General features: G+C 43.5%; 1 protein-coding gene across 1 annotated transcript; it reads left to right on the top strand.

Annotated features, from left to right (window-relative positions):
• Positions 1 to 7,147: 7,147 nt before the first annotated feature.
• Positions 7,148 to 17,701, top strand: LOC120033686 (sodium/potassium-transporting ATPase subunit beta-233-like). Its single transcript, XM_038980121.1, has 6 exons — positions 7,148 to 7,385; positions 12,963 to 13,091; positions 14,962 to 15,117; positions 15,457 to 15,641; positions 15,892 to 15,975; positions 16,244 to 17,701. The coding sequence occupies exons 1-6, from the start codon at positions 7,295 to 7,297 to the stop codon at positions 16,502 to 16,504; spliced, it is 906 nt and encodes a 301-aa protein (XP_038836049.1). The 5' UTR covers positions 7,148 to 7,294; the 3' UTR covers positions 16,505 to 17,701.
• The last annotated feature ends 5,806 nt before the right edge of the window (positions 17,702 to 23,507 follow it).

Here is a 23,507-nt window from a genome sequence, read left to right as displayed (position 1 = left end):
CTCTCGGACAGGTGACTTTTAGCAGTATATTCGTCTCTATTTACTCAAAAAATGAGTCAAAAAATGCTATTTAGCGTCAAAGTAGACATCATGCAAGACTACTGATCCCTGCAAGCTCCTGCAAGTCATCTCTAGCTGGTACCTTTGCTAACAGGTATATTTAAAGAAGTGTAGCCAATTTATGAATTACTACATTTAAATAACATTAGAAAGTTAATCCAGAGATGTATACCTTTGCCTTGATTCGGCAGTCTAGTTCAGGTCATCATGGCATTTGTAGTTCTTTATGATAGCCACATTAGCAGCTAATTAGCATTTTATTTGTTGGGGATAAATACAGCCGAATATATTGATAAAAGTCACCTTGTCCGAGAGAGATTTACACAGTTATCAAAATGTCACCCCAGGGTAAGCCTACACAAAACGCAGCCCTTATTTTAAGTGTTTCTAAATGAATGGTGGAAAAACAATTGGAACCATTTCCCTGTTTGACTGCTAGGTTTTATGGGTATTATGACTCATACCGTGGTACTTTATTGAGGACAGGGTGTGAGTCTCTGTCTCTCTCTGCAGTGTGGAGGAGCAGAGTGGAGCAAAACAATGGCAGCTGGTCCAGGGGAGAGAGGGAGAGAGAAACCGTGTTGTGTAGCTGACAGATGCCACTGTCTGACATCTATTACCAAAATCTGAGGCCACTGCTTCAGCTACAGGAGGCAGGTACACTGACACTGACACACGCACACACGCACCACAGAGGGGCTCTCTCTGTATCCTGATAAGATATGTATCAGAAGAGTCTCTCACTCATTCACCTTGTTCTGTTATATAACCACTTCAAATCAGCTTAGATATGGTTTTAAAGGGCTAGTCCCCTAAATGACAAAATTACAGATTTTATAAACTACCCTGAAAGGCGTCATTGCAGTACACAGTCACAAATCAACTGCCAAGGTGCTATACAACTGGATTTGAAGTTAATTTGAGAACAATCCCTTTATGGTTTCTCTGTGTAGGATCTATTCTGAAATACATAAAATAATATTACAAACTTCAAGGGTCTAATCTCCTAATCAGACAGTATGGCCAGCTGACTATTGGTCTGTAGCTAATATGCACACACTATGGCTATTGAAAAAGCTCAAAATAAATCTTGTTTTGTGCTTTTGGGGCACAATACACTCCTTTATTTTCCAGTCATGACGATCTAAGGTCATTTACTGTGGCAGAGCAGGGGAATTATCGTTAATGGAGCATGAGTCCATGGCTGCCTGAGAGCCAGTGATTAATGGAACACACAAACAAACACTCTCACATGTGCAAACACATCCACACACACATACCCACATGAAAAATACTACAGTTTACTATAGAATAATATAGTACTTAATATAGAATTCTATAGTAAAATGTAGTATACTGTAGAATACTGTACTACACACAGTAGTATATCTTGATCATGTATAGTACTTACTATAGAATGTTGTAGTATACTGTAGAATACTATAGTAAACACTACATTATTATCCACTAAAAAACACTAGTAAATACTACAGTAATGTCATCAAAAACACAACTTTTTTTTAAACTATAGTAAATACTACAGTATTTAATTTGCATATACTCTGCCCATTCCCCACCCCCATATCCCAATTTGTGCCAGTCATAAGTGAGAAACCTACATGCCAAGTATAGACCAAATATTGTGTTCCCTACAGTCAGAGCGTTTGCTTTTTTCTATAAACTATCTGTTCAGACAACAGTCCTACCTACCTACCTACAGGTTATGGAAAATTAGCTCTTTTAGTATTAGCTCTCTTCAGTTGATTTCCCAAAGGAGAAAGCCCCCACTTTCAACTAAAATACATTAGTGAATACTATAGTAATGTCTGCAAAAACACTTTAGTAAATACTATAGTATTTATACCATAGTTTACTGTAGTATTTTTTTCATGTGGGTACACATGCACACAAACATGTTTATGTGCAAACACATGCACGTACGCACACACATGCACACACACACACAAACATGTTTATGTGCACACACATGCACGTACGCACACACACACACAAACATGTTTATGTGCACACACACATGTATCCCCCCCCCCCCCCACACACACACACACAAACATGTTTATGTGCACACACACATGTATCCCCTCCCCCCCCCCCACACACACACACACAAACATGTTTATGTGCACACACACATGTATCCCCCCCCCCCCCCACACACACAGACACTGGTCCAGCAGTATACTCAAGCATATAAATAAATCCAACCCCATTTGCAAAACATGAAATTGAGGAATTGCCTTATTATGTTGCCTCTGGCACAGAAGGGAGGTTTTACCCTTGAGCCCCCTTCAGAAGGGTGTTAGGGGTGTTGGCATCCAGCCTAGGGAGAGCTAGCTCGGTTGTATGTGCTCTTGGCAGCGGTGTGTAACCAGAGCTTATTATCCCTGGGAGAGGAACAGCAAAGCTACCAGGGTGTGGTCCTCAGCGCGTACATGTACACAACAACACAGGAGGGAGGAGATCCTCCATGTCTAAAACCAGAGTGGATATCTGACAGATTATACCTGATGTGCTTCAATACAGTAGGCCTACTGGTGTCCAGTTTGATGACATTTAAATGGAACGGTTTATTCAGTGCTAAAGTTATGGAGGATATGTAATTTAAATGGCATAGGCTAATGGTGGTCAATAGGCTAGTGGTGGTCAATAGGCTAGTGGTGGTCCATAGGCTAGTGGTGGTCAATAGGCTAGTGGTGGTCAATAGGCTAGTGGTGGTCAATAGGCTAGTGGTGGTCCATAGGCGGTCAATAGGCTAGTGGTGGTCCATAGGCGGTCAATAGGCTAGTGGTGGTCCATAGGCGGTCAATAGGCTAGTGGTGGTCAATAGGCTAGTGGTGGTCCATAGGCGGTCAATAGGCTAGTGGTGGTCCATAGGCGGTCAATAGGCTAGTGGTGGTCCATAGGCGGTCAATAGGCTAGTGGTGGTCCATAGGCTAGTGGTGGTCAATAGGCTAGTGGTGGTCAATAGGCTAGTGGTGGTCCATAGGCTAGTGGTGGTCAATAGGCTAGTGGTGGTCAATAGGCTAGTGGTGGTCAATAGGCTAGTGGTGGTCCATAGGCTAGTGGTGGTCAATAGGCTAGTGGTGGACAATAGGCTAGTGGCGGTCAATATGCTAGTGGTGGTCAATAGGCTAGTGGTGGTCAATAGGCTAGTGGTGGTCAATAGGCTAGTGGTGGTCAATAGGCTAGTGGTGGTCAATAGGCTAGTGGTGGTCCATAGGCTAGTGGTGGTCAATAGGCTAGTGGTGGTCAATAGGCTAGTGGTGGTCAATAGGCTAGTGGTGGTCCATAGGCGGTCAATAGGCTAGTGGTGGTCAATAGGCTAGTGGTGGTCAATAGGCTAGTGGTGGTCAATAGGCTAGTGGTGGTCAATAGGCTAGTGGTGGTCAATAGGCTAGTGGTGGTCCATAGGCTAGTGGCGGTCAATAGGCTAGTGGTGGTCAATAGGCTAGTGGTGGTCCATAGGCTAGTGGCGGTCAATAGGCTAGTGGTGGTCTATAGGCTAGTGGTGGTCCATAGAAAGTGTTATCATTGTTTTGTCTAACCTCTAGATTTAACCTTCCCCTCTCTCTCTCTTATTGGCACCCGACTGTTTCTCGAAGCCATAGGGTGGCTGCCCAGCAGTCATGATATAAACATATGCGTCCTATAGTGGGAATACTGGATAGTGTTTGTCTAGGTAAAACATTACATTGTCCTTTTGACACCCACTTGCAAGTACAGTTACATTCATACATAGAGGATTATGGCTACTGGCAGCGTATACAGAGGGTCCTGTGTAACATTGAATAACATAGAGCTTTGTGTGCAGTGCTTTACACTGACTTCACACTGCACAACAACTAGTGACCTATTAGTAAAGCAGCACAATCCCATTGAACATTTCAGCAAAATTTGATTAAATTATTATTACTTTTTAATAAATTTTTGTATGGGTCACATCCCAGCTAGCACATAACGTTCTGAGAACCATATGTTTCTTAGAGCATGGTGAGTGCGAAGTTGTCCTATGGTTATTCCCACAACTTTCTGGGATTGTGCAGAATAGTTGCTTGGCTTTGGAACATCCTCGGCACATTTAAGGAAGTTGACAGAAAAAAGTTGTTTTCTTGGCATATCATTACAGAAGGTTTCCTAAAAGTTCTAACATGGTTATAATTTTGGTAATGTTCTAGGAATGGTTTCCAATTGGTTTGACATTGGGAATGTTCTAGGAATGGTTTCCAATTGGTTTGACATTGGGAATGTTCTAGGAATGGTTTCCAATTGGTTTGACATTGGGAATGTTCTAGGAATGGTTTCCAATTGGTTTGACATTGGGAATGTTCTAGGAATGGTTTCCAATTGGTTTGACATTGGGAATGTTCTAGGAATGGTTTCCAATTGGTTTGACATTGGGAATGTTCTCAAATAGTTCAGAGAAGGTTAAGAAACAATGGTCTTCTGTAGGAATTCAGTACCTCAGCGTAACGTCCTACAAGTTTATTCATGGTTCTACTTAAAGTCATCTTCTCAAATTGTTCCCGAGAACATTAAGAAACAACAATTTCTGTGGGAATTTCAGTATAATGTTTCCTACAGGTTTCCTCATGGTTCTATATAAAGTAATGTTGTTAGAATGTTCATAGAACGTTAAGAAACAACGTTCTTCTGTGGGAATTTCTGAAAACTTTAATAGGGTTCAAAGAATGTTCTAAGAATGATTTTTAAAAACATATACATTCTGATCTCAGCAACAACAAAACTCTCTCTATCCTCTATCTCGTTAGGTGTGTTAAGGTGTGCCGGCCGCACTCAGTAATTATCCTCACCTGATCTTAATGAGTGCTTATTTCCTTTGGAATGGGGTCTGTTTGAATAGACTAAAATGAACAGCTTTGTATGAGTTAAATAAATAAACAGCATGCAAGTGCCATCCTGGTGGCACACTGGACTAATTCCATGGATAGAGAACAGAAGATCATAGGTTTCAAACTCACTGATGCTCCGTCACAATAAAAAAATAGATGTGTTTGCATGATTAATGACTAAGCAAATGATTTCCATGTGTCCTATCTGTGCTTGTAGTTCAAAACAGTTAACCTATGATAGCCGTTTTATTAAAAGTCTTAGTCAAACATTCAGTGAACATTAGAAGGAAGTTATTCAAAAACCTCCAAATAACAATTTTATTAAAATGATTCACAACATTTAGAGAACAACGCTAATAAAACCTCCCAGGAAAACTTTTAGGGAACCATAATAAAACATTTTCAAAACCTTCCAGCAAACTAAAATTGAATGTTCTTGGAACAGGAAAAGGAACAGCCTGGTCTCAAAGCAAAACATATATTATTTGACTAAAATCCGTAGCACCATGAAATTGGCCTAAGTAAATCTGGAACACTCAAATGAGTATGATATGTTACGTTTGGTATGACAGTAGGTTACTTAAGGCAAAAAGGAAAGGAGCATGGTTAACGCAAACATCTAGCAACTCAAAGGTTGTGTGTTTGCTTCTCATCACGGACAAGTTTAACATTTTAGCAACCACTTATTACTTTTTAGCTACTTTGCAACTACTTAGCATGTTATCTAACCCTTCCCCTAATCTTAGCGCTTTAACCTAACTCCTAACCCTTACCAGCTGGCTGGAGTGTTTAAGGACATATTCAATCTCTCCCTATACCAGTCTGTTGTCCTGACTTGCGTCAAGATGTCCACCATTGTTCCCGTAACCAAGAAAGTGAAGGTAACTGAACTAAATGAATGTCGCCCCACGGCACTCACTTCTGTCATCATGACGTGCTTTGAGAGGCTAGTTAAGGATCATATCACCTCCACCTTACCCAACACCCTTGACCCACTACAATTTGCATACCGTCCCAATAGATCCACGGATGACGCAATCGCACTGCACACTGCCCTATCCCATCTCGACAAGAGGAATACCTATGTAAAAATGCTGTTCATCGAATACAGCTGCAGCCTTTAACACCATATTGCACTCCAAGCTCATCACTAAGCTTGGTGACCTCTGTCTGAATCCCGCTTTGTGAAACTAGGTCCTGGACTTCCTGACGGGGCGGCCCCAGGTGGTGAAGGTAGGCAACAACACCTCCGCTACGCTGATCATCAACACGGGGGCCCACAAGGGTGCGTGCTCAGCCCCCTCCTGTACTCCCTGTTCACCCATGACTGCATGGCCACGCACGTCTCCAACTCAATCATCAAGTTTGCAGAAAACACAACAGTCGTAGGCCTGATTACCAACAACAACGAGACAGCCTACAGGGAGGAGGTGAGGGCCCTGGTGGAGTGTTGCCAGGAAAATAACCTCCCCCTCAACATCAACAAAACAAAGGAGCTGATCGTGAACTTCAGGAGACAGCAGAGGGAGCACGCCCCCATCCACATTGACAGGGCCGCAGTGGAGAGGGTGAAAAGCTTAAAGTTCCTTGGGGGTGTACATCACTGACAACCTGAAATGGTCCATCCACACAGATAGTGTGGTGAAGAAGGCGCAACAGCGCCTCTTCAACCTCAGGTTGCAGCTAAACCAAAAACATAAGTTCCCACAACTTCCAAGGGAACCAAATGTGCTAGCTGGGATGTGTGTTTTTCTCCAATTACAATTGAGGAATGGCCAAGTCATCTTGGCTTCATCAGATGATCATATAAGTATGAATAGTAATTATGGTAGGCCATCATACTTCTGTCATTTTTAACATTTTAAGTTTACCCACATTGTAAATCCCAGTTTGAGTGAATTAGGTCTCCAGATAATGAAGACAACGGTGGCAATTTGTAATGTATAGCTGGCGCTGTGAATCGATGTACTATGCCTCTGAATCTTTATTCATGTGAGTTCTCTTCTGTTGAAATCGCAGGGTCGCATCGTAAAGGACATTCTGACGTATACTACGTCCAAGGGTGGAGCAAAACCCTGCTCCCGACTCTCCACAAACGATAACATTACGCAGAGAGGACGCTCGTTTGTGATTCGCGAGAGCTGGCCCTCCCTCCTAGTAGGTGACTTGTTAAAATAGTTTTCGGGCGGAGTCGACTGCAACTGGGATATATCTGTGTGCAGTGAGTACGTAGGAACAAGCCGTGTACAAGTCCGTCGGTTTTTGGAATTTGGTACTCCGGAGAGGGATCGGCAGAGAGAAGCGAAGGGAACTGAATAAAGAAAGAGCACCACACTAAAAGGAACTGAAACACACAGTCGAAAATGTCTTCGAATAAAGACGATGGTGGATGGAAGAAATTTATATGGGATTCGGACAAGGGGGAATTTTGTGGACGCACAGGGGGGAGTTGGTGTAAGTATGCCATTCTGATATTTCTGATCACGTTAATTGGCCATTCGTGGCCGGAGGTTTTAATCGAAATTGTGATGGATCTCATATGGCATGATCGAACGCCTATTGGGCAGTATGGAACGCGCACCGAGTCTTCATTTCATCTTGGTGCATAGCACCTGTTCGATTTGACTTTGCAGTAATATGTGCTACAATGGTACGGTGTCACCGACTCCATATCATTGCCCATCGCCACTCGTTGTTCATGGTTCTCCATGTCTGTGTTGTGAGTAATAGCATACGGTGAACATGCGACCAGTTTTTGCTCATATTTCACTGTCACATGTCCTTGCTAGGTACCTACTGCCTTATTCAAAAGAACAGCCTACCGACTGTTCCAAGCAAAGATGAGTTTTCATTTAAATCACACATCTTAAATCAATATGAGAATCCAAATAGGTCGTTGAAAGACGGTGGTGGGAATATGCATCATACATCATTAGAACATGTTATTCTAAAGGTTCGAATCCTAATAGTACAGTAGGCTAGTTGATCACACTGCAGAGACGCAGCCGCCTATGCCTGGAAGGAGACTAGAACTCCCCATCGCAGTAACATGATCTATAAGTATTAGGATGGAATTACACCATATGTACATGCTGTAGAGACTTAGTTTCATTTCCGTTGTAAAATGACACAATCAAAGGGTTAAAAATGCATCATAGTCCAAGGTGATTCAAGGTGATGGGGCCTTCTTGGAATTATGGAGAGGACATTCCATCTAGTGTTACTATTCGATGTGGATTCTGTGTTACTTTAATTAACAATGGAAATGTATTAACTAGACAAATTTTACTTTCTCGTTTCCATCTGCACCTATGTCTTCCCTTGTCTCAATGTCACACAACTACCCTACGTTTTCGGTATTCAGAGGATGACCAGCTGAGCGACAATTCATGTTGCAATTTTGCTTATTTAACTAACGCCCTCAAGTTGGTTGGTTTGGTCATTTACTTCAACTGTGTTTTGTGTGTATTATCTCAAGGCCAAAACTTGTTTGGATCTTTTCATTTTTGTGGTGACCATATTTTTATTTATTTAGTCATTTTTCTTGTTTGGGGGGGGTTACAGATACAACATATAATTTCATATTCAGTTCAATAAAATGAGAAGGAAACATAAAGAAGTGAGCCTCCAACCCCACTCCCCCAAACCCACCCATTCAACATGTCTCCAACCAACACTGGTGCTCCTCATCCATCCAATTTAAGTGGTGCATCATTTTGTACGATGTGTGTGACACTATCCATGACTTTAATGACGACTCGTCTCCACTCGGCCACTTGCATGATTAATTTAATCTGTCTACAATGCAAGAACATATGTTTTATCTGGTGTGATGCATGGAGAGAGAGATGTTGAACCCTCGTCTATAATATGGATAATATACGCACCCTTGTACCGGCCAATTGTGATCAGGGAAACGCATGATCTGGATAAGACACCTTAGAGTGGTTGTGATGTCCTTATAATTCTGCCAAGGAACATGCGATATCTTAAGTCATGCGTAATTGATTGAAAGGGAACTGCTGTCTCCTATAAGATGTGACCTTTTGACATTGTCTGATGCACCACTAGGCCTATACAGTACTAGCTCTGCAGGTCTAGTGGGTTGGGGGTCCACTAGGCCTATACAGTACTATTTCTGCGGGCTGGTGGGGGCGGCAGGGTTGGGGGTGACTTGAGGAGATTCTAATACTGTACTAGTACTATGGCTGGACTCGGGGCGGCAGGTAACCTAGCGGTTAAGAGCGTGCGGACAGTAACCGAAGGTTGCTGGTTCAAATCCCGAGCCGACTACGTAAAAATCTGTCAATGTGCCCTTGAGCAGGGCACTTAACCCTAATTGCTCCCGTAAGTCGCTCTGTATAAGCGCCTCTGCTAAATGACTAAAATGCACTGTACCTGCAGGGCTGGCTTAATGCAGGGGCTTACCGGGGCTGAAGTCCCTGGGCCCAAGCCTGTGGGGGGGCCCAAGAGGAAGCAAAATAATATTAAATTGTTTTACAAAAAAATAATATTAAAAGATATATGTGTGTGTGTGTATATCTTTTTACTGCCAACCACAGAACTCAAGAGCCCGCTCTCAATGAGTGTAGACAGACTGCTGCTGCCTGCTGCCGCTCTACTAATCATCAGATGGTGGGAGGAGACGCGGTATGGGGCCCACGTGGGTAACTGGGGGGGGGGGGCCCTGCCTTGATTGGGTAACTGATTAATACAAATAAACTGCATAATAAATAAATGTGATTGGTCAATTGTGAGTCAGGGGCAGGGTCCAAGATGCTTTAAAAAACATTTATTTGTATAATAAAAAATCCAACCAAAGGAGCCCCACACTCAATGTTTGAAATCCACCAGAGAGCATAATTTAGCCACAGAAAATGTATAGTTTATTAAAAAAACAACTGTGGATTATGTTTTAGCACGAGCACAGACCACAATAAAGGAAACGCCAACATAAAGGGTGTTGGGTCACCACGAGCTGCCAGAGCAGATTCAATGCGCCTTGGCATAGATTCTACAAGTGGACCTAAACCATTCCAGGAAAAAAAAAATGTTTAATGTAGGTTGCAGGGACGTTCTGTGAATGTTCTATGGTTCCCTGAAAGTTTTCCTGGAAGGTTTTATTAATGTTCTGAGAATGTTATTGGAAGGTAATTAAATAATGTTCTAAGAACATGTTTCAATAACTGTTTTGAACTCCAAGCACAGATGGGACACATGTAAATTCATTTTCTTAGGCATTAATCATTCAAACGCATAACTTTCTTTTCTTTTTTATTGTGGCACGGTGTCAGTGAGATTTGACACTATGATCTTCTGTTCTCTATCCATGGAATTAGACCACTGCGCCACCAGGATGCAGCTAGCATGCTTTTTCTTTTTTTTACTCATACAAAGTTGTTCACTTTAGTCTATTTAAACAAACCTCCATTTTATAGGAAGCGAGCACTCATTTAAGACCAGGTGTGGCCAATTAGTGAGCGTGATCAACACACTTAACAAGATAGAGGATCGTTTTGGTGATGCTGAGAATGGAATGTATGTTTTTAAATAACTTTCTTAGAATGTTTACTAATGTTGTCTTAATGTGCCGAGAACATGACTTAACATAGAACTGAGGAAACCTGTAGAAAACGTTTTATTCACTTTTATAAGTACTTACATTTCCACAGAAGAACGTTGTTTCTTGAAGCTGCGATATGTAACTTTTTGGGCGACCTGACCAAATTCACATAGATCTGTCATTCTCATTGAAAGCAAGTGTAAGATGTGGTATATCTGTTCCATGTGCGCTATTTCTATGCTTTCTGTTTTTAAGTTTTGTTTTGCTGAAAATATAGTACTTTTGGTTCTGGAAAATCTATTTCAGTGGTTTAGATGGTACAATGATTCTCTACACTATGCTTGCTTGTTTTGTCACAAACCGAAATTTAGGCGAACTGTTCTGAATTTTAGCAATCAGGAAAAGGCGGCGTGATTTCTGCATAGTGCCCCTTCTGCATAGTGCCCCTCTAAACAATTTGAGAACATTACTTTAAATAGAACCATGAGGAAAAGTTAAACTGAGGTACTGAAATTCTCACCTAAGAAACATATGGTTCTCAGAATGTTATGTACTAGCAGGGTATCCTGCACCATTCCCAGAATGTTATGTACTAGCAGGGTATCCTGCACCATTCCCAGAATGTTATGTACTAGCAGGGTATCCTGCACCATTCCCAGAATGTTATGTACTAGCAGGGTATCCTGCACCATTCCCAGAATGTTATGTACTAGCAGGGTATCCTGCACCATTCCCAGAATGTTATGTACTAGCAGGGTATCCTGCACCATTCCCAGAATGTTATGTACTAGCAGGGTATCCTGCACCATTCCCAGAATGTTATGTACTAGCAGGGTATCCTGCACCATTCCCAGAATGTTATGTACTAGCAGGGTATCCTGCACCATTCCCAGAATGTTATGTACTAGCAGGGTATCCTGCACCATTCCCAGAATGTTATGTACTAGCAGGGTATCCTGCACCATTCCCAGAATGTTATGTACTAGCAGGGTATCCTGCACCATTCCCAGAATGTTATGTACCAACTGGGGATTCCTGCACCATTCCCAGAATGTTGTGGGAAGGTTGTATGCAAAATAACCATAGCACATCCACACTCTGACCAAGCTCTTAGAAACATACGGTATGGTTCTCAGAATGTTATGTGCCAGCTGGGTAGTATCTAGGTTTTGTATAAAAGCTGAGCACACAGACTGCCCCCATTGTTATTGGGACCTGAATGTATTCATTTATTGGTCTTATTTGCAATGTGGGCACTATTTTTAGAGGAACCTAGTCTCTTGTGACAGGCCTAACAATTAAAGCTGAGTAGCTGGCTTGAGATTTGTTTCTGGGTGCTGAGTTTAAGAGAAACCAAAAGTGATTTGACAATTTGATTTACTCTGAAGGCTGAAGTTGTTCTCCTGGCTACTACTGTATGATCTACTGGTTACACTTCATTTTCCTGCCCTCAGTGAAGAGTCAAGACAATGTCTACTCTTATAGGTGGATTACTATTTGGAACAGTAGCTTTGTGGTTAGGTCACCTCCTGCTCCCTCCATATGAGACACGGGTTTCTCTGTCTGTATGCATTCTACCTGTATAGGTATCACTGAGCCCAGAGGTGCATCCCAAATGTTCCCCTATATTGTACACTTCTTTTGACCATGGGGAATAGGGTGCCATTTGGGACTCATTCCAGTTATGGATAGTCTGTGTACAGACCAGGAAGCTTAAAGTAGAAAACCAGGTGGGCTTGGATTAGTAGTAGAGCCAGCCAATCTATTTATCCAATTTTTAATATGTTTGATAGTGTTGTGGTGCAATGACTGGGCAGTCTATTGAGGTTTGACGATAGGATAGACATGCATGAGATTGAATTGGTCCAGTTGTATTTGGAACACTGAGGAAACACTCGTCTGACTACACAATAGGCAGACTTGCTGTTTCTCTTTCTTAAGCTGTACCCTTCTTGTCTCACTTTGTGGTGCAAGACATTGCTTGTGTATTTATATTAAAATGGTATGCATTTTAAGTCCCCAACTACACAAACACTACAGTCAAAAATGAAAGTGGGGATCCACAGTCTACATGTCTGTGGTGTTTGGTGTACTGTACACACTGGCTCTGCAGGGCTGGTTAGGGTGGCAGGGTTGGGTTGACTTGAGAAGATTTTTAACTACTGCAGTAATACTACGGTTGGACTTGGGACTTCATTATGGGGAATGTTCATTGTTTTTCAGAGCAGATTTAACATTCTACAATTGCGGAATGCTGGAGTTCTGTATGTGGCTTTTTGTGCGACTCAATTGAATGAGTGGAAATGGACCTTGTCAGCAACATAACAACCAAATCTTAATTTCATGGCATCACTGGTGTTTGTAGTTTTTTGTAAAAATTTTAAGAAGGGAAAAAGGCGTATGTCACAATCATCTGTCCTCCACATCTTTAGCATGATGATGACCCATTTCTCTCTCTTCTTTTACAGTTAAAATTCTAGGGTTCTACTTAATCTTCTATGCTTTTCTGGCTGGAGTATTCATCGGCACCATCCAGGCCTTGCTTCTCACCCTCAGTAACTACAAACCTACCTGGCAAGACAGAGTTGCTCCCCCAGGTAAGGTATCACTGAACACTAGACACTGAGCCACTACTGCTGCCTGTGGATAAGAGATGGTGTCCAACCACAGTGGCTTCGTTTGAAATGGCACCCTATTCCCTACCCACTGGTCAAAAGTAGTGCACTATGTAGGGATTAGGATGCAATTTGGGCTGCAGACAGAGTCTAACATGCATGTTTGTATATCTCAGAGGGGTGGGTTATGTCTGTCAAACATCCTCTTATTGAATTTCACACTTTAACTCGTTAAGGGAGTCCCACTGTGAGATATCAGCTGAATTGACATTAGCACTATATGGGCCAGAGAGCAGGCCGGCATTTTGAGGGCAGACACAGAGGACTCTTGTCTTTCAAGTAAACGGTGGGTGTCATCCATGCATGCAGCATGTGGAACTATTTTGTAGCTAGCTTGTACAGTAGTATGCTTACGTCCAATAACAAACTGGTGAAATTAGATTTTTGGCAAAGATGTACAGAATTGCTTCTGTCAAAATGAACTCTGGTCTAGTAGTCAAGGATTCAGTTCACGTGTTATTCCAGTTACTGCAATCCTACTGTTTAAATGCTCATGTCGTATTGGACATTTTGGTGTAGGTAGTGGGTCAGTCAAGTGTCGCAATTAATTCCTCTAAAGGCCTCCTACATGGGCGGAGACCTCTCTTCCCAATTTGTTAGGGAATGTAATGTTTAAAGAACGAAAACTGTTCCCGTTCCCCATTATTGGACGTTGCATATTTCATGTCTTTCTCCACAGCTTCCTTTTTCTGAGCGGTTTAGTCAGTTTCACTGGAGTCTGTTCTGATCACGTGGGTGTGAAATGGAGGGAGAAGTGCTAATCGTGAACTTTACAGTGTGGTCCCCTAACGGAGCTCTCTCCTGATGCCTTTGACTAGAGTTAAAACAGACCGTGAAGTTCTGGTAGTCATTGCTTGCTTCCTTTACCAGTGAGAGCTCTGTGGTAAACTGTCAACGGCAGATGCTATTCTCTACTTTATTTTCTCCCCTTACACAACACAACCCAATCCCACAGCACCAGTGCCCTTCCACAGAGCATTAACCCTTTCCTGTTGAAGACATGTAAGCTGCATTTGAATTAGGTCTAAAGCCAGTATCCCAGCCCAGTCATTTGTCTGTCCGGGTATATATAGCCATGGTCGGCTCAGGGAACCTCCATTAGGAGATGAGGAGAGGTAGCTAGGCATTGATAGTGCATTACTTTCCACAGGAGTTCTGATAACTGGGCCAGGTCGTCACAACGAAGAGGACACCTGATGGCTCTAACACGCAGAAAGAGAAGAGTCAGACTATTTCTTTATCTCACAAGCTGACAGAGGAGAGAAGCGTTACACTCTTCAGACTCCTCACCTCACTCAGTCCAGTTAGAGTTCTCTTTAGTTTTCTGGTCATGAAATATGGAACTTAGTGTGGGGGCTGGGATGGGCTGGTTGTAAATAAGGAAGTAGAAGAGAATAGGGGTGGACGTGTTTTAGATCTTGTGCCGTAGCGTAGAGACAGTTGTCTTTTGTTTGAAATGGGCTTTTCCCTTTTACTGACCCGTCTTTCCTGCTAAGAACAATGACAGGGATTCACCTTGTCTTCCTCTTCAAGACTGTTTTCCAAAGTGTGGACTCTTCAATGGATGACTGCCTCACTGAAAGACTTCATTAGAAAGCAAATTACACTGACTGTTCTTAACTGGTTTCATACTCAGTAAGGTTATCTCTGTAACTGCAGTACTATTGTGAGTTAGTGTAAATAGAATGGTCACAAGTCCACTGAAACATTATTGTCCTATTATAAAAGTGTGTATTGCTAATAGTACTTTACTTCTGTAACATTGAAACTGATGGTGACTGTCTGTTCTCAGGCCTATCACACACCCCACGCTCCGACAAATCCGAGATCGCCTTCAACTTGAATGATGTGGAGACCTACTTGGCTTACACTAAGGCCATGCGAGAGTTCCTGGTTATGTACGACGACGACAAACAGCGGGACCAGATGAAATACGAGGATTGTGGAGGTACAGGAAGTGTTCCATTCCGCTCTCTACCCCCTCCCCCTAGCTCCTAGTCCTACCCCCTGCCATGACACAGACCTAAGAGGTGCTCTGTGTGGTGGAAGCTCTACTTAGATGGAGGTGGTACCATCATCTTCTAGCCTTTTGCTTATTGAATCCTTTCTGACGTTCTAACATCAGGTGGGATAGGAACTAAGTGGCCAGGACATGGAATGGAATTGTGTATTGGCTTCTTCAGAGAAGGAGTTTTTTTGTAATTTGTTTTTGATGAATTAGTTGAAGTGAGCAGCTGTGGCTTCCTGTGCTCAGTTGTTTATTTGTGATTTCTCCTCCTGCCTTCAGAGCAACCGGATGACTATAAGAACCGTGGCGACCTGGAGAGTGATGTGGGGATCAGGAAGGCCTGTCGCTTCCAGAGGAGCTGGCTTGGGCCTTGCTCCGGCATGGACGACAGAGACTTCGGCTTCAAGGAAGGAAAACCCTGCCTGATCGTCAAGCTCAACAGGATCGTCAACTTCAGGCCAAGGGTAAATATCCTCAGGACATGGCTTTCAGGCCTTATCAACCAGGACATATGAAAAGTTGACCTCTGGTACAAACTGGTCACTTTGATATTTCCAGTGGCCCCTGGTTGTTAGTTTATGCATATTTCCCCCAAAGTAGTAGTACATTATTGAATACAAAATCTACATAAACTTTCTTAGGTAGAAGTGTTACTGTTTTTAGCAGATTGTTTTGCCTCTTCGCTCACTGTGTACCTGTCCTCCATTCTTTCAGCCCCCCAGCTCCAATGAAAGCATCCCTGAGGGAGCCCAGACCAAGGTCCAGCCCAACGTCATGCCCATCTTCTGCACCAACAAGGTACAGTACGCCAGACATAGAATTAGATGGAACCACATCGAATCACAATTGATCATTCCAATGTCGGTTGACAGTAGTCAGTAAAGCAACATTGAAGCCTAAGGGAATGTTCATTCTAGCAATTCTAGAATTGCTTTCGAGGAATAGTCCCCATTCTGTCACTAAACCAGCTATTGTAAATGTGTTTCTGGGTGAAGGTCAGACGTCAGAATGACCAAAAATAGCACCGCCTTTCTCCTTTTGACTCTCTCACCCAATCTCTTTGCAGAGAGAGGAGGACGCCGGTAAGATCGGTGAGGTGAAGTACTACGGCATTGGTGAAGGTTTCCCCCTCCAGTATTACCCCTACTACGGCAAGCTGCTTCACCCCCAGTACCTGCAACCCCTAGTGGCCCTCCAGTTCGTCAACCTCACCATGAACACCGAGCTGCGCATTGAGTGCAGAGCCTACGGAGAGAACATTGGCTACAGCGAGAAGGACAAGTTCCAAGGAAAATTTGACGTTAAATTCACTGTCACCAACTTATGACCACAGTTAGGTTCATAGCACTTTTTCTCTCCAGCCCCCTCTCCCTCCCCAACCATTTCTCAAAAGTAACAAAATAATTTAGGAAAGGGAGTTGGGGTGGAAATACAAAGTTAAGTAAAAAAAAAAAAAATCACAACTAGTCTTGAACAAAACTCCTAACATACGGGACGACACTTCATCTGTCTGCTTTACACTGGCTTCTCTGCTTCTGTCTAGGGTTAGAATGTAAGTCGCAGGAGGAGTAGCAATAGCATAAAGTATTTATTCTACTGTAAATGAAGAATATTCCTTGAGCCATGGGGACATGTTTCATTTATGACTGTAAATTGTAATTCCACTACTGATGTGTAGCGAGCAGTGTTTTGTCCCCCCTCCGTATTGCTGCCTTGTGTGGTTTCTATACATATTTTTGGAGTGTACAGTGCAGTAGTCGCATACATTGGTCCTTTCCAAGCCATGTTGTAACCTGTTTACTTATGTGAGCAAGCTTTAGCAGTCCAAGATGTGTATATACTATATATGAATACTTAATCATTTAAAAATATTGACACGGTACTCTCTGATCTCTTCTGACCCGTGTGAGGGGAAGGCTGCACTCCAGGGAACTAGGCCTACTCTTTCCTTATTTTTGCCTTTTATCTGATTGATTGTGGGATAATTTTTACATCGCTTTTCTTTTAGAATCCCTTAAATGTGGGATAAGGGTTTTATTACGTTATTGTTTCAGGCTTTTACTTCCTTTCGTTCTGTTTGATTCACTCTTAATGTCGAGTTGTGTCTCTGCGTTGTTAGGCTACTTTTGCCTTTTGTACGGCAACGGTGCTAACTCTGCTTTTTAAAGATGATTGTTTTGCTCAATTACGTCACGTCATCTCACAACGTGATGTAATTTTCTGATGAATGTTTCAGCCATTTTACATGGTGGAAGGAGTTTTATATTTATGCGGTTGTACTTTTTTTATTTAATTTTTTCTGCAGAAAAGTGTAATGTATAAATACAATACCAAAGTCACTGGTCCAAGTTGAGAATCTTATCAGAAGCAGTGCTGTACCCCGTGTTTTTAGGATTTCTTGTCGATGTTAAGTGCTAAACGTCAATGTCTAACATCAGTCACGTTATCAGGAGTTCTCATCCGCTCTTGTCATTTATTTAATCCCAGTAAGAAAAAAAACTGAAATAAAATGATGAAAACACAACTTTCTTTATTCCAGTTTCTCTCAAACAAGACCAATACCCCGCTGTAAGGACACACCGCACTAGTCTAAAGTGGAGTCCTCTCCTTGTCTCATTTCCTTTCAATAAGCACTGATCTGAAAGAACAGGACAGGTAAAAGGACAAACCCCTAGCTATAATCTCTGCTTTATTGCTGTGACTTTCCCTGTCATTTCAGATCAGTGACAATGGAAATGGAACCACATCAGACCGTTGTATTCCTACCCTAGTCTTTGATTGTTCACTGAAACATTCTGGTTGTATCTAGTGTTCAGAGAATAGTGAGGATTGGCAAGGAAAGGGTTGTTTGTTTATGCATTTTGAACCCTGCAAAAACACTTGTTAGATTTGAAAAGCCCTTAATTAAAAGGAGACCATCTTCATCCAAACGGACTCCTTATCAACTCTAACCAGATGCTTACAGATCAAGGAGGAATAAGTGCTGCCAAACCAGCTCCCCTTGGTGCATCTGCCTGTCCTCTGTTTTCCTACAGCTAGTGACTGTCAAGGTCAACTCGGTGCATTTCAAAAGATTTGATTTGACCAGTTTTTTTTGCAACAACGTGACAATAGAGAAACCGCTTGTCAAATGATTATTCTTTTTATTACACTGACGGCTTGGAAAAGACTACAAACCACCTAGAAATCAAGGATGTTACAGAGAGCTGTCAATGCTACGTAAAGGATATTATATGGGTTTTTTAGCTACTAGCCTCAGTTGCCATGGCTACCACAGCTCAGCTAGCCTCCAGGCTTATGACACATCACCTGGGTGACTCTGACCATGCTGCTCGTTCTTCAAAAAATAGAAAGTTTTATTTAACTAGGCAAGTCAGTTAAGAACAAATTCTTATTTACAATGACAGCCTACCCCAGCCAAACCCTAAACCAGACAACGCTGGGCCAATTGGCTACCAATCACGGTGATACAGCCTGGAATCGAACCCGGCTCTGCAGTGACGCCTCTAGCACTGAGATGCAGTGCCTTAGACCGCTGCACCACTCGGGAGCCCATGTGGAAAGGACTAGTCCTTGATCATGACTCTCAGGTCCATTTCTTTACACATAAGAGTCATTGGACGAAGGCATCTTCTGTATTGGGGAGTTTTAAGAGCCCCAACACTCGGTCTGAACATTAACATTCATCAGGACCTCATCTTTCATATCAGCAAGAAATCATTTTATTAAAACAAAAAGGTAAATTGATAAACACCTTTATAGGGTTAGGATTAGTGTTCCCACACGGTCATATCGCCAGGTTACAGCACGTGTTTACCAAAGAAATGACGGAAGACAGAGCTGTGCTAATGAGCTATCTAGCATTCGCCGAACACCTGTGTCTATTGGAACAAGTCCTCCAGAAATGTGTTGTCACTGAGAAATACTGTCGGCTGCAACTGTGATAAAGCCTAAAACAGTGTACATCACAGGAGGTTGGGGGCTCCTTAATTGGGAAGAACGGGCTTGTGGGATTGGCTGGAGTGGAATGGTATCAAATACACCAAACACATGGTTTCCAGGTGTTTGATGCCATTCCATTCGCGTCGTTCCAACCATTATTATGAGCCGACCTCCCCTCAGCAGCCTACTGTGATGTACAGTAATTCTATATTTTGTATTTGTGAAATTAGTAAGTAAATGGCTTAATGTTTCTAGAACCGGATCGCTATCACATTTAAATGGAGTATTTGGCTGTTTTGAGCCAGTCTACCTCAGAAGATAACAGAAGGTCCTTGGACCTGAAGGAGTAAAGGTAGGCTCCTTAAGAGTTCATCTTGGACTGCAGTAAGGCGAGCTTTCAACTGAGGGCTCTATGCAATATGGAAAGCTGAAGCGTTATTGAATCAGCGATAGAAATGTGAAGGTCATTTCCGATTGAGCCTACGTGCAGCATTTCCCGCGAATGCAGTCCCGCTAAAGCGGGAACATTGCCTTTAAATTTCAATCACGCTACAAAGCTGAACTTTGCGGATTGAATAGGGCCCTGATACAGTTTGGCTCTGGTTCTAGTTTTTATCAGAAGGGATATAGCTTGTCTTAAATAAACATTGAGGTTGTTGTGAGCAATCTTCAAGTCAAGTACAACACAGTAATCTGAGGGATGACAGCCATATTGAGTAGCTGAAGTGGTTCCTTCCTCAGGCCTACCTGCCTCATTTGTCAGTTACTCCACCACCGCAGGTTCCTCCTCTTGGAGTTTGTCTCTAACACACGCAGCAGCTGAAACTTAATCCCAGCAACTCGATTTGGGTTTTCCATCAGAAAGGCTTTAATGAATGGGAGCCCTGTGTGTTTGCCACCGGGACCTCAAATAAGGAGGAGTGGAGTGACGGTGCATTTTCCAACCGTCTCAGTAGTGCTGTGACAGGGCCAGGGTGAGGGTGTCCAGGCAGCGTAGACTGACTGGTGGACTGACTGCCTGTTTGCATCTGAAATTGTACCCTATTACCTATATAGTGCACTACCCCTGGTCAAAAGTAGTGCACTGTATAGGGTATAGGGTATCATTTTTAACATAGTCCCTGACCGCATGTTGAGACCTGGCTAGCTTCCCTTTCTGTAATTACATGAAGTAGCCGGGGTGATCAGGACAGGAGAGGCAGCGGCTCAACAGTGGGGTTCTGTTTCAGGCTCCTGTATGGGGATACATCACGAGACAGAGACGTATCTTGTGACCGGTGGCGGGAGCTGGCGCTAGCCTCGGGGGCATGGCGGACGGAGGTCCCAGCACAGTGTCAGTCAACTAGGCGACGGGCAGGCGGGCAGGCAGGTGATAGCTTAATGAGACAGTGTGTGAGATGAGTGGCCGGGGAACCTGTTGTGGGCCAGGAGCCAGGGCACTGCAGAGAGGAGTGGCCTTTAGAGGACACTGGGAGAAGAGCAGAGGGCACAGAGGACAGAGCCATGACAGACAACACTAGAGTTTAGCTAACCTGAGGCCCATGGTCTTGGGTTGGGAAACTTTCTGGATTTTCATTCCACCACAACACAACACACCCTCTCTCTAACACCATCGCAACGCACACTCTCTCTAACCTCATCACAACACACCCTCTCTCTAGCCTCATCACAACACACACTCTCTAACCTCATCACAACACACCCTCTCTCTAACCTCATCACAACACACACTCTCTTTAACATCATTATCACAGCACACATACTATTCACTGATGCACATACAGTAGGCTACAGCACTTGTAAATACACACACACACACACACACACACACACACACACACACACACACACACATTTCAGTACACACAAACACCTCTCAGTATCCACACACACACATCTCAGTGCAGTGTTTCTGATGTTGAACCTGACTCCAGGGGCCCATATCTGGCTGATTATTGCTACCGTATTGCGTCTGTCTATCATCCTGACTTATTCATTGACTGCTACACTGAGACCTGGTCCCCAGAGAGAACTGAGAACGGCAGACATATGGAGCAGCAGCACTGGATTCACTTTCTCACCTGGCTCTACTCCCTGTTTCTAGACTACTCACAGACTATGGGGTGGTGGAAACCTTTACACACTGATAGACAACTGACAATCATCATTACTGTACAACCATCCTAGGTTCTATTGAGACAGATAGCACTGTCTGCATTGAAAGGCTCTGCCTCGTTCCCAGAACTTGGTTTTAAGTACTGCGCTTTGTGTTTCAAAGGAAGGTGTTCTGTGCCAGAGAAAGAGAGAGAGAAAGAGAAGCCCAGTTGATACCTGGTTCTAACATGCACCCTTTGTCCTGATCTTGTCCACATTCTGATTGTGCCCACATTTTTAGACCGTAGTCAGACACGCATTGTTTCAGGATATTAATCAAGTGTAAACAGATCTAGCTGGTCAAACCATTTACACCGGCCATCATTACACCGGCCTATCTGGCACCAGCTAATCTGGCCACAATGCGGACACAGTGGACAGATAAGAGACACATTTTAATACAATGTGTAGACGCGACAAACCTTGATCAGATAGTGATTGGATCACATTGATCAGATCACGAAACTCACATGTTAGCGCAAGATGTGAACGAGGCTATTCAGAGAGAGAAAGAGAGAAGGAGAGGTTAAGAGAGAGAGAGAAGGAGTCTTATAAAGAGTTGGGGTCTTATGCATAAAATGAAGCAGAGAGAGAGGGAAAATAGAGAGGGCATGAGAGAGTAAGTAAGAGGGAGGTCTATTACAAGAGAGTGTAATGGCACATAGGCCTACATTTCATCACAACACTGACAGCTAGGACACCTTGAAGAGAGAGGACATTGACATCAACAGACGAGGCCCCATGTACCTGCAAGTCAATACCCTACTACCGTTACGTAAAAACTGCATCCCTGCAGAGAGAGTTGAGAGGAGGGGCTGCAAAAGGAGTACACACAACCTGATTGGCCGAGAAGATGAGAGTTGTGGGGTCTCTGGGAAGACCACCTACACACTGAGGTGTCATCAGTGTTCACCAGGTGCTGAAGGGTTTTCAGATTTTCTGTCTGAGCTTCAAATTAGCGTCCTTCTCAGGTTAGTATGTAACAAATACTAGAGGAGGAACAGAACAGTCCCACGTAATAACCTGTTAGGGACATGCCTATGTCATGAAGTGGTTTGTCAAATGTGTACAGAATGGTGTAAACGTATAAGTGGAGAATAGACACTCATTTTCTGGGGTAGGATGGGTTTTACACTGTAGGTTCACACATGGAGCATTTATGGAGAGAGAAACATTATTGTATCTACTAGCTAGCTCTAGTTTGGGAAAGGTAGAAGAGTGGGTCTGTGTGTCCCATCCCTCAGCGAAGCCTGAAACCAGGAGAGGAGAAGAGCAGCCCGCCTCCCCACAGACCTATCAGACAGGAGCTAAACAGGCGCCATGGCATCAGGCCAGGCTGGCTGCACACATGCCACATGAGCGTGAATGTGCTCCACTGGTTCCCCCCCACCTATCCCCCATCACACATAGCCCCTAGACCTCCTCCTGGCCTCCCAGCTTCGGGGATGGGTCTCCTACAGCATCACTGGTCATGTGACCTCCTACAGGTGCTAGTAGTAGCAACATGGCTGGGTGATCTCTGTGGTCCTTGGCCGTCACAGGGGGGGAGGGGGGGGGGTGTCTGATGACATCACTGGGCTCGGCAGGGGAGAGGCTCCACCTGATTGGCCAATTGGCTTTTATCACATCTGAGCAGAGCTAAGAATAAAGCCAGCCAGGGAGCATGATAATAACACGGATGCTCCTCAGAGTCTGCATAGAAGAGAGGCAATGTTGGCTGACATGAGCCGGTTGGAGGGGGGTAGGGGACGGAATGTTTAAAATAGGATGAAGCGTTACGTGGCAACAAGCAATCTCAGTTTTAGAGTGGTACTTAAGGGGGCTTAGAGCTTTGAGAGTGAAGGCTGGTAGAGATACATGCACACATGAAATGTATTTGATAGAGAGTAAACGTCCAGCTGCAAGACATCTCAAGGTGAAACATAAACCGCCCTTGTGTCAGCAAGGCCCAGGAGTATGACAAAGTTGCCCCTATATGCTGATGTAAGGACAGTTTCACATCTCCCTCCCTAGTGATTAAGGTCAGGTTTGGGGGGAGACTAAACTGATTTCAGACCTGTGCCTATGGGCAACTTCCAACTGGAAATCCTGCTGCTCTTTGTATCCTATAGATGCTGCTGTGGCTTGGAATCCTAGAAGTGTCAGAACTGGGGCTTGGATTCCCAGTAGTGTCAGACCTGGGGCCTATCCGTCATGCTGACGGACAGCGGATGGACAGGGGGCAGCTGTGAGTC

Source organism: Salvelinus namaycush, chromosome 40 (assembly GCF_016432855.1).
Source record: "Salvelinus namaycush isolate Seneca chromosome 40, SaNama_1.0, whole genome shotgun sequence".
NCBI lineage: Eukaryota > Metazoa > Chordata > Actinopteri > Salmoniformes > Salmonidae > Salvelinus > Salvelinus namaycush.
This window is presented reverse-complemented; position numbering and strand designations above follow the sequence as displayed.

Excerpts from the sequence above, each read along its gene's own strand:
- LOC120033686 (XM_038980121.1), top strand. The coding sequence starts at position 7,295 with ATGTCTTCGAATAAAGACGATGGTGGATGGAAGAAATTTATATGGGAT. Across the intron at positions 7,386-12,962 it reads ACGCACAGGGGGGAGTTGGT|TTAAAATTCTAGGGTTCTAC; the intron begins GTAAGTATGCCA and ends CTTCTTTTACAG. Across the intron at positions 13,092-14,961 it reads AGACAGAGTTGCTCCCCCAG|GCCTATCACACACCCCACGC; the intron begins GTAAGGTATCAC and ends GTCTGTTCTCAG.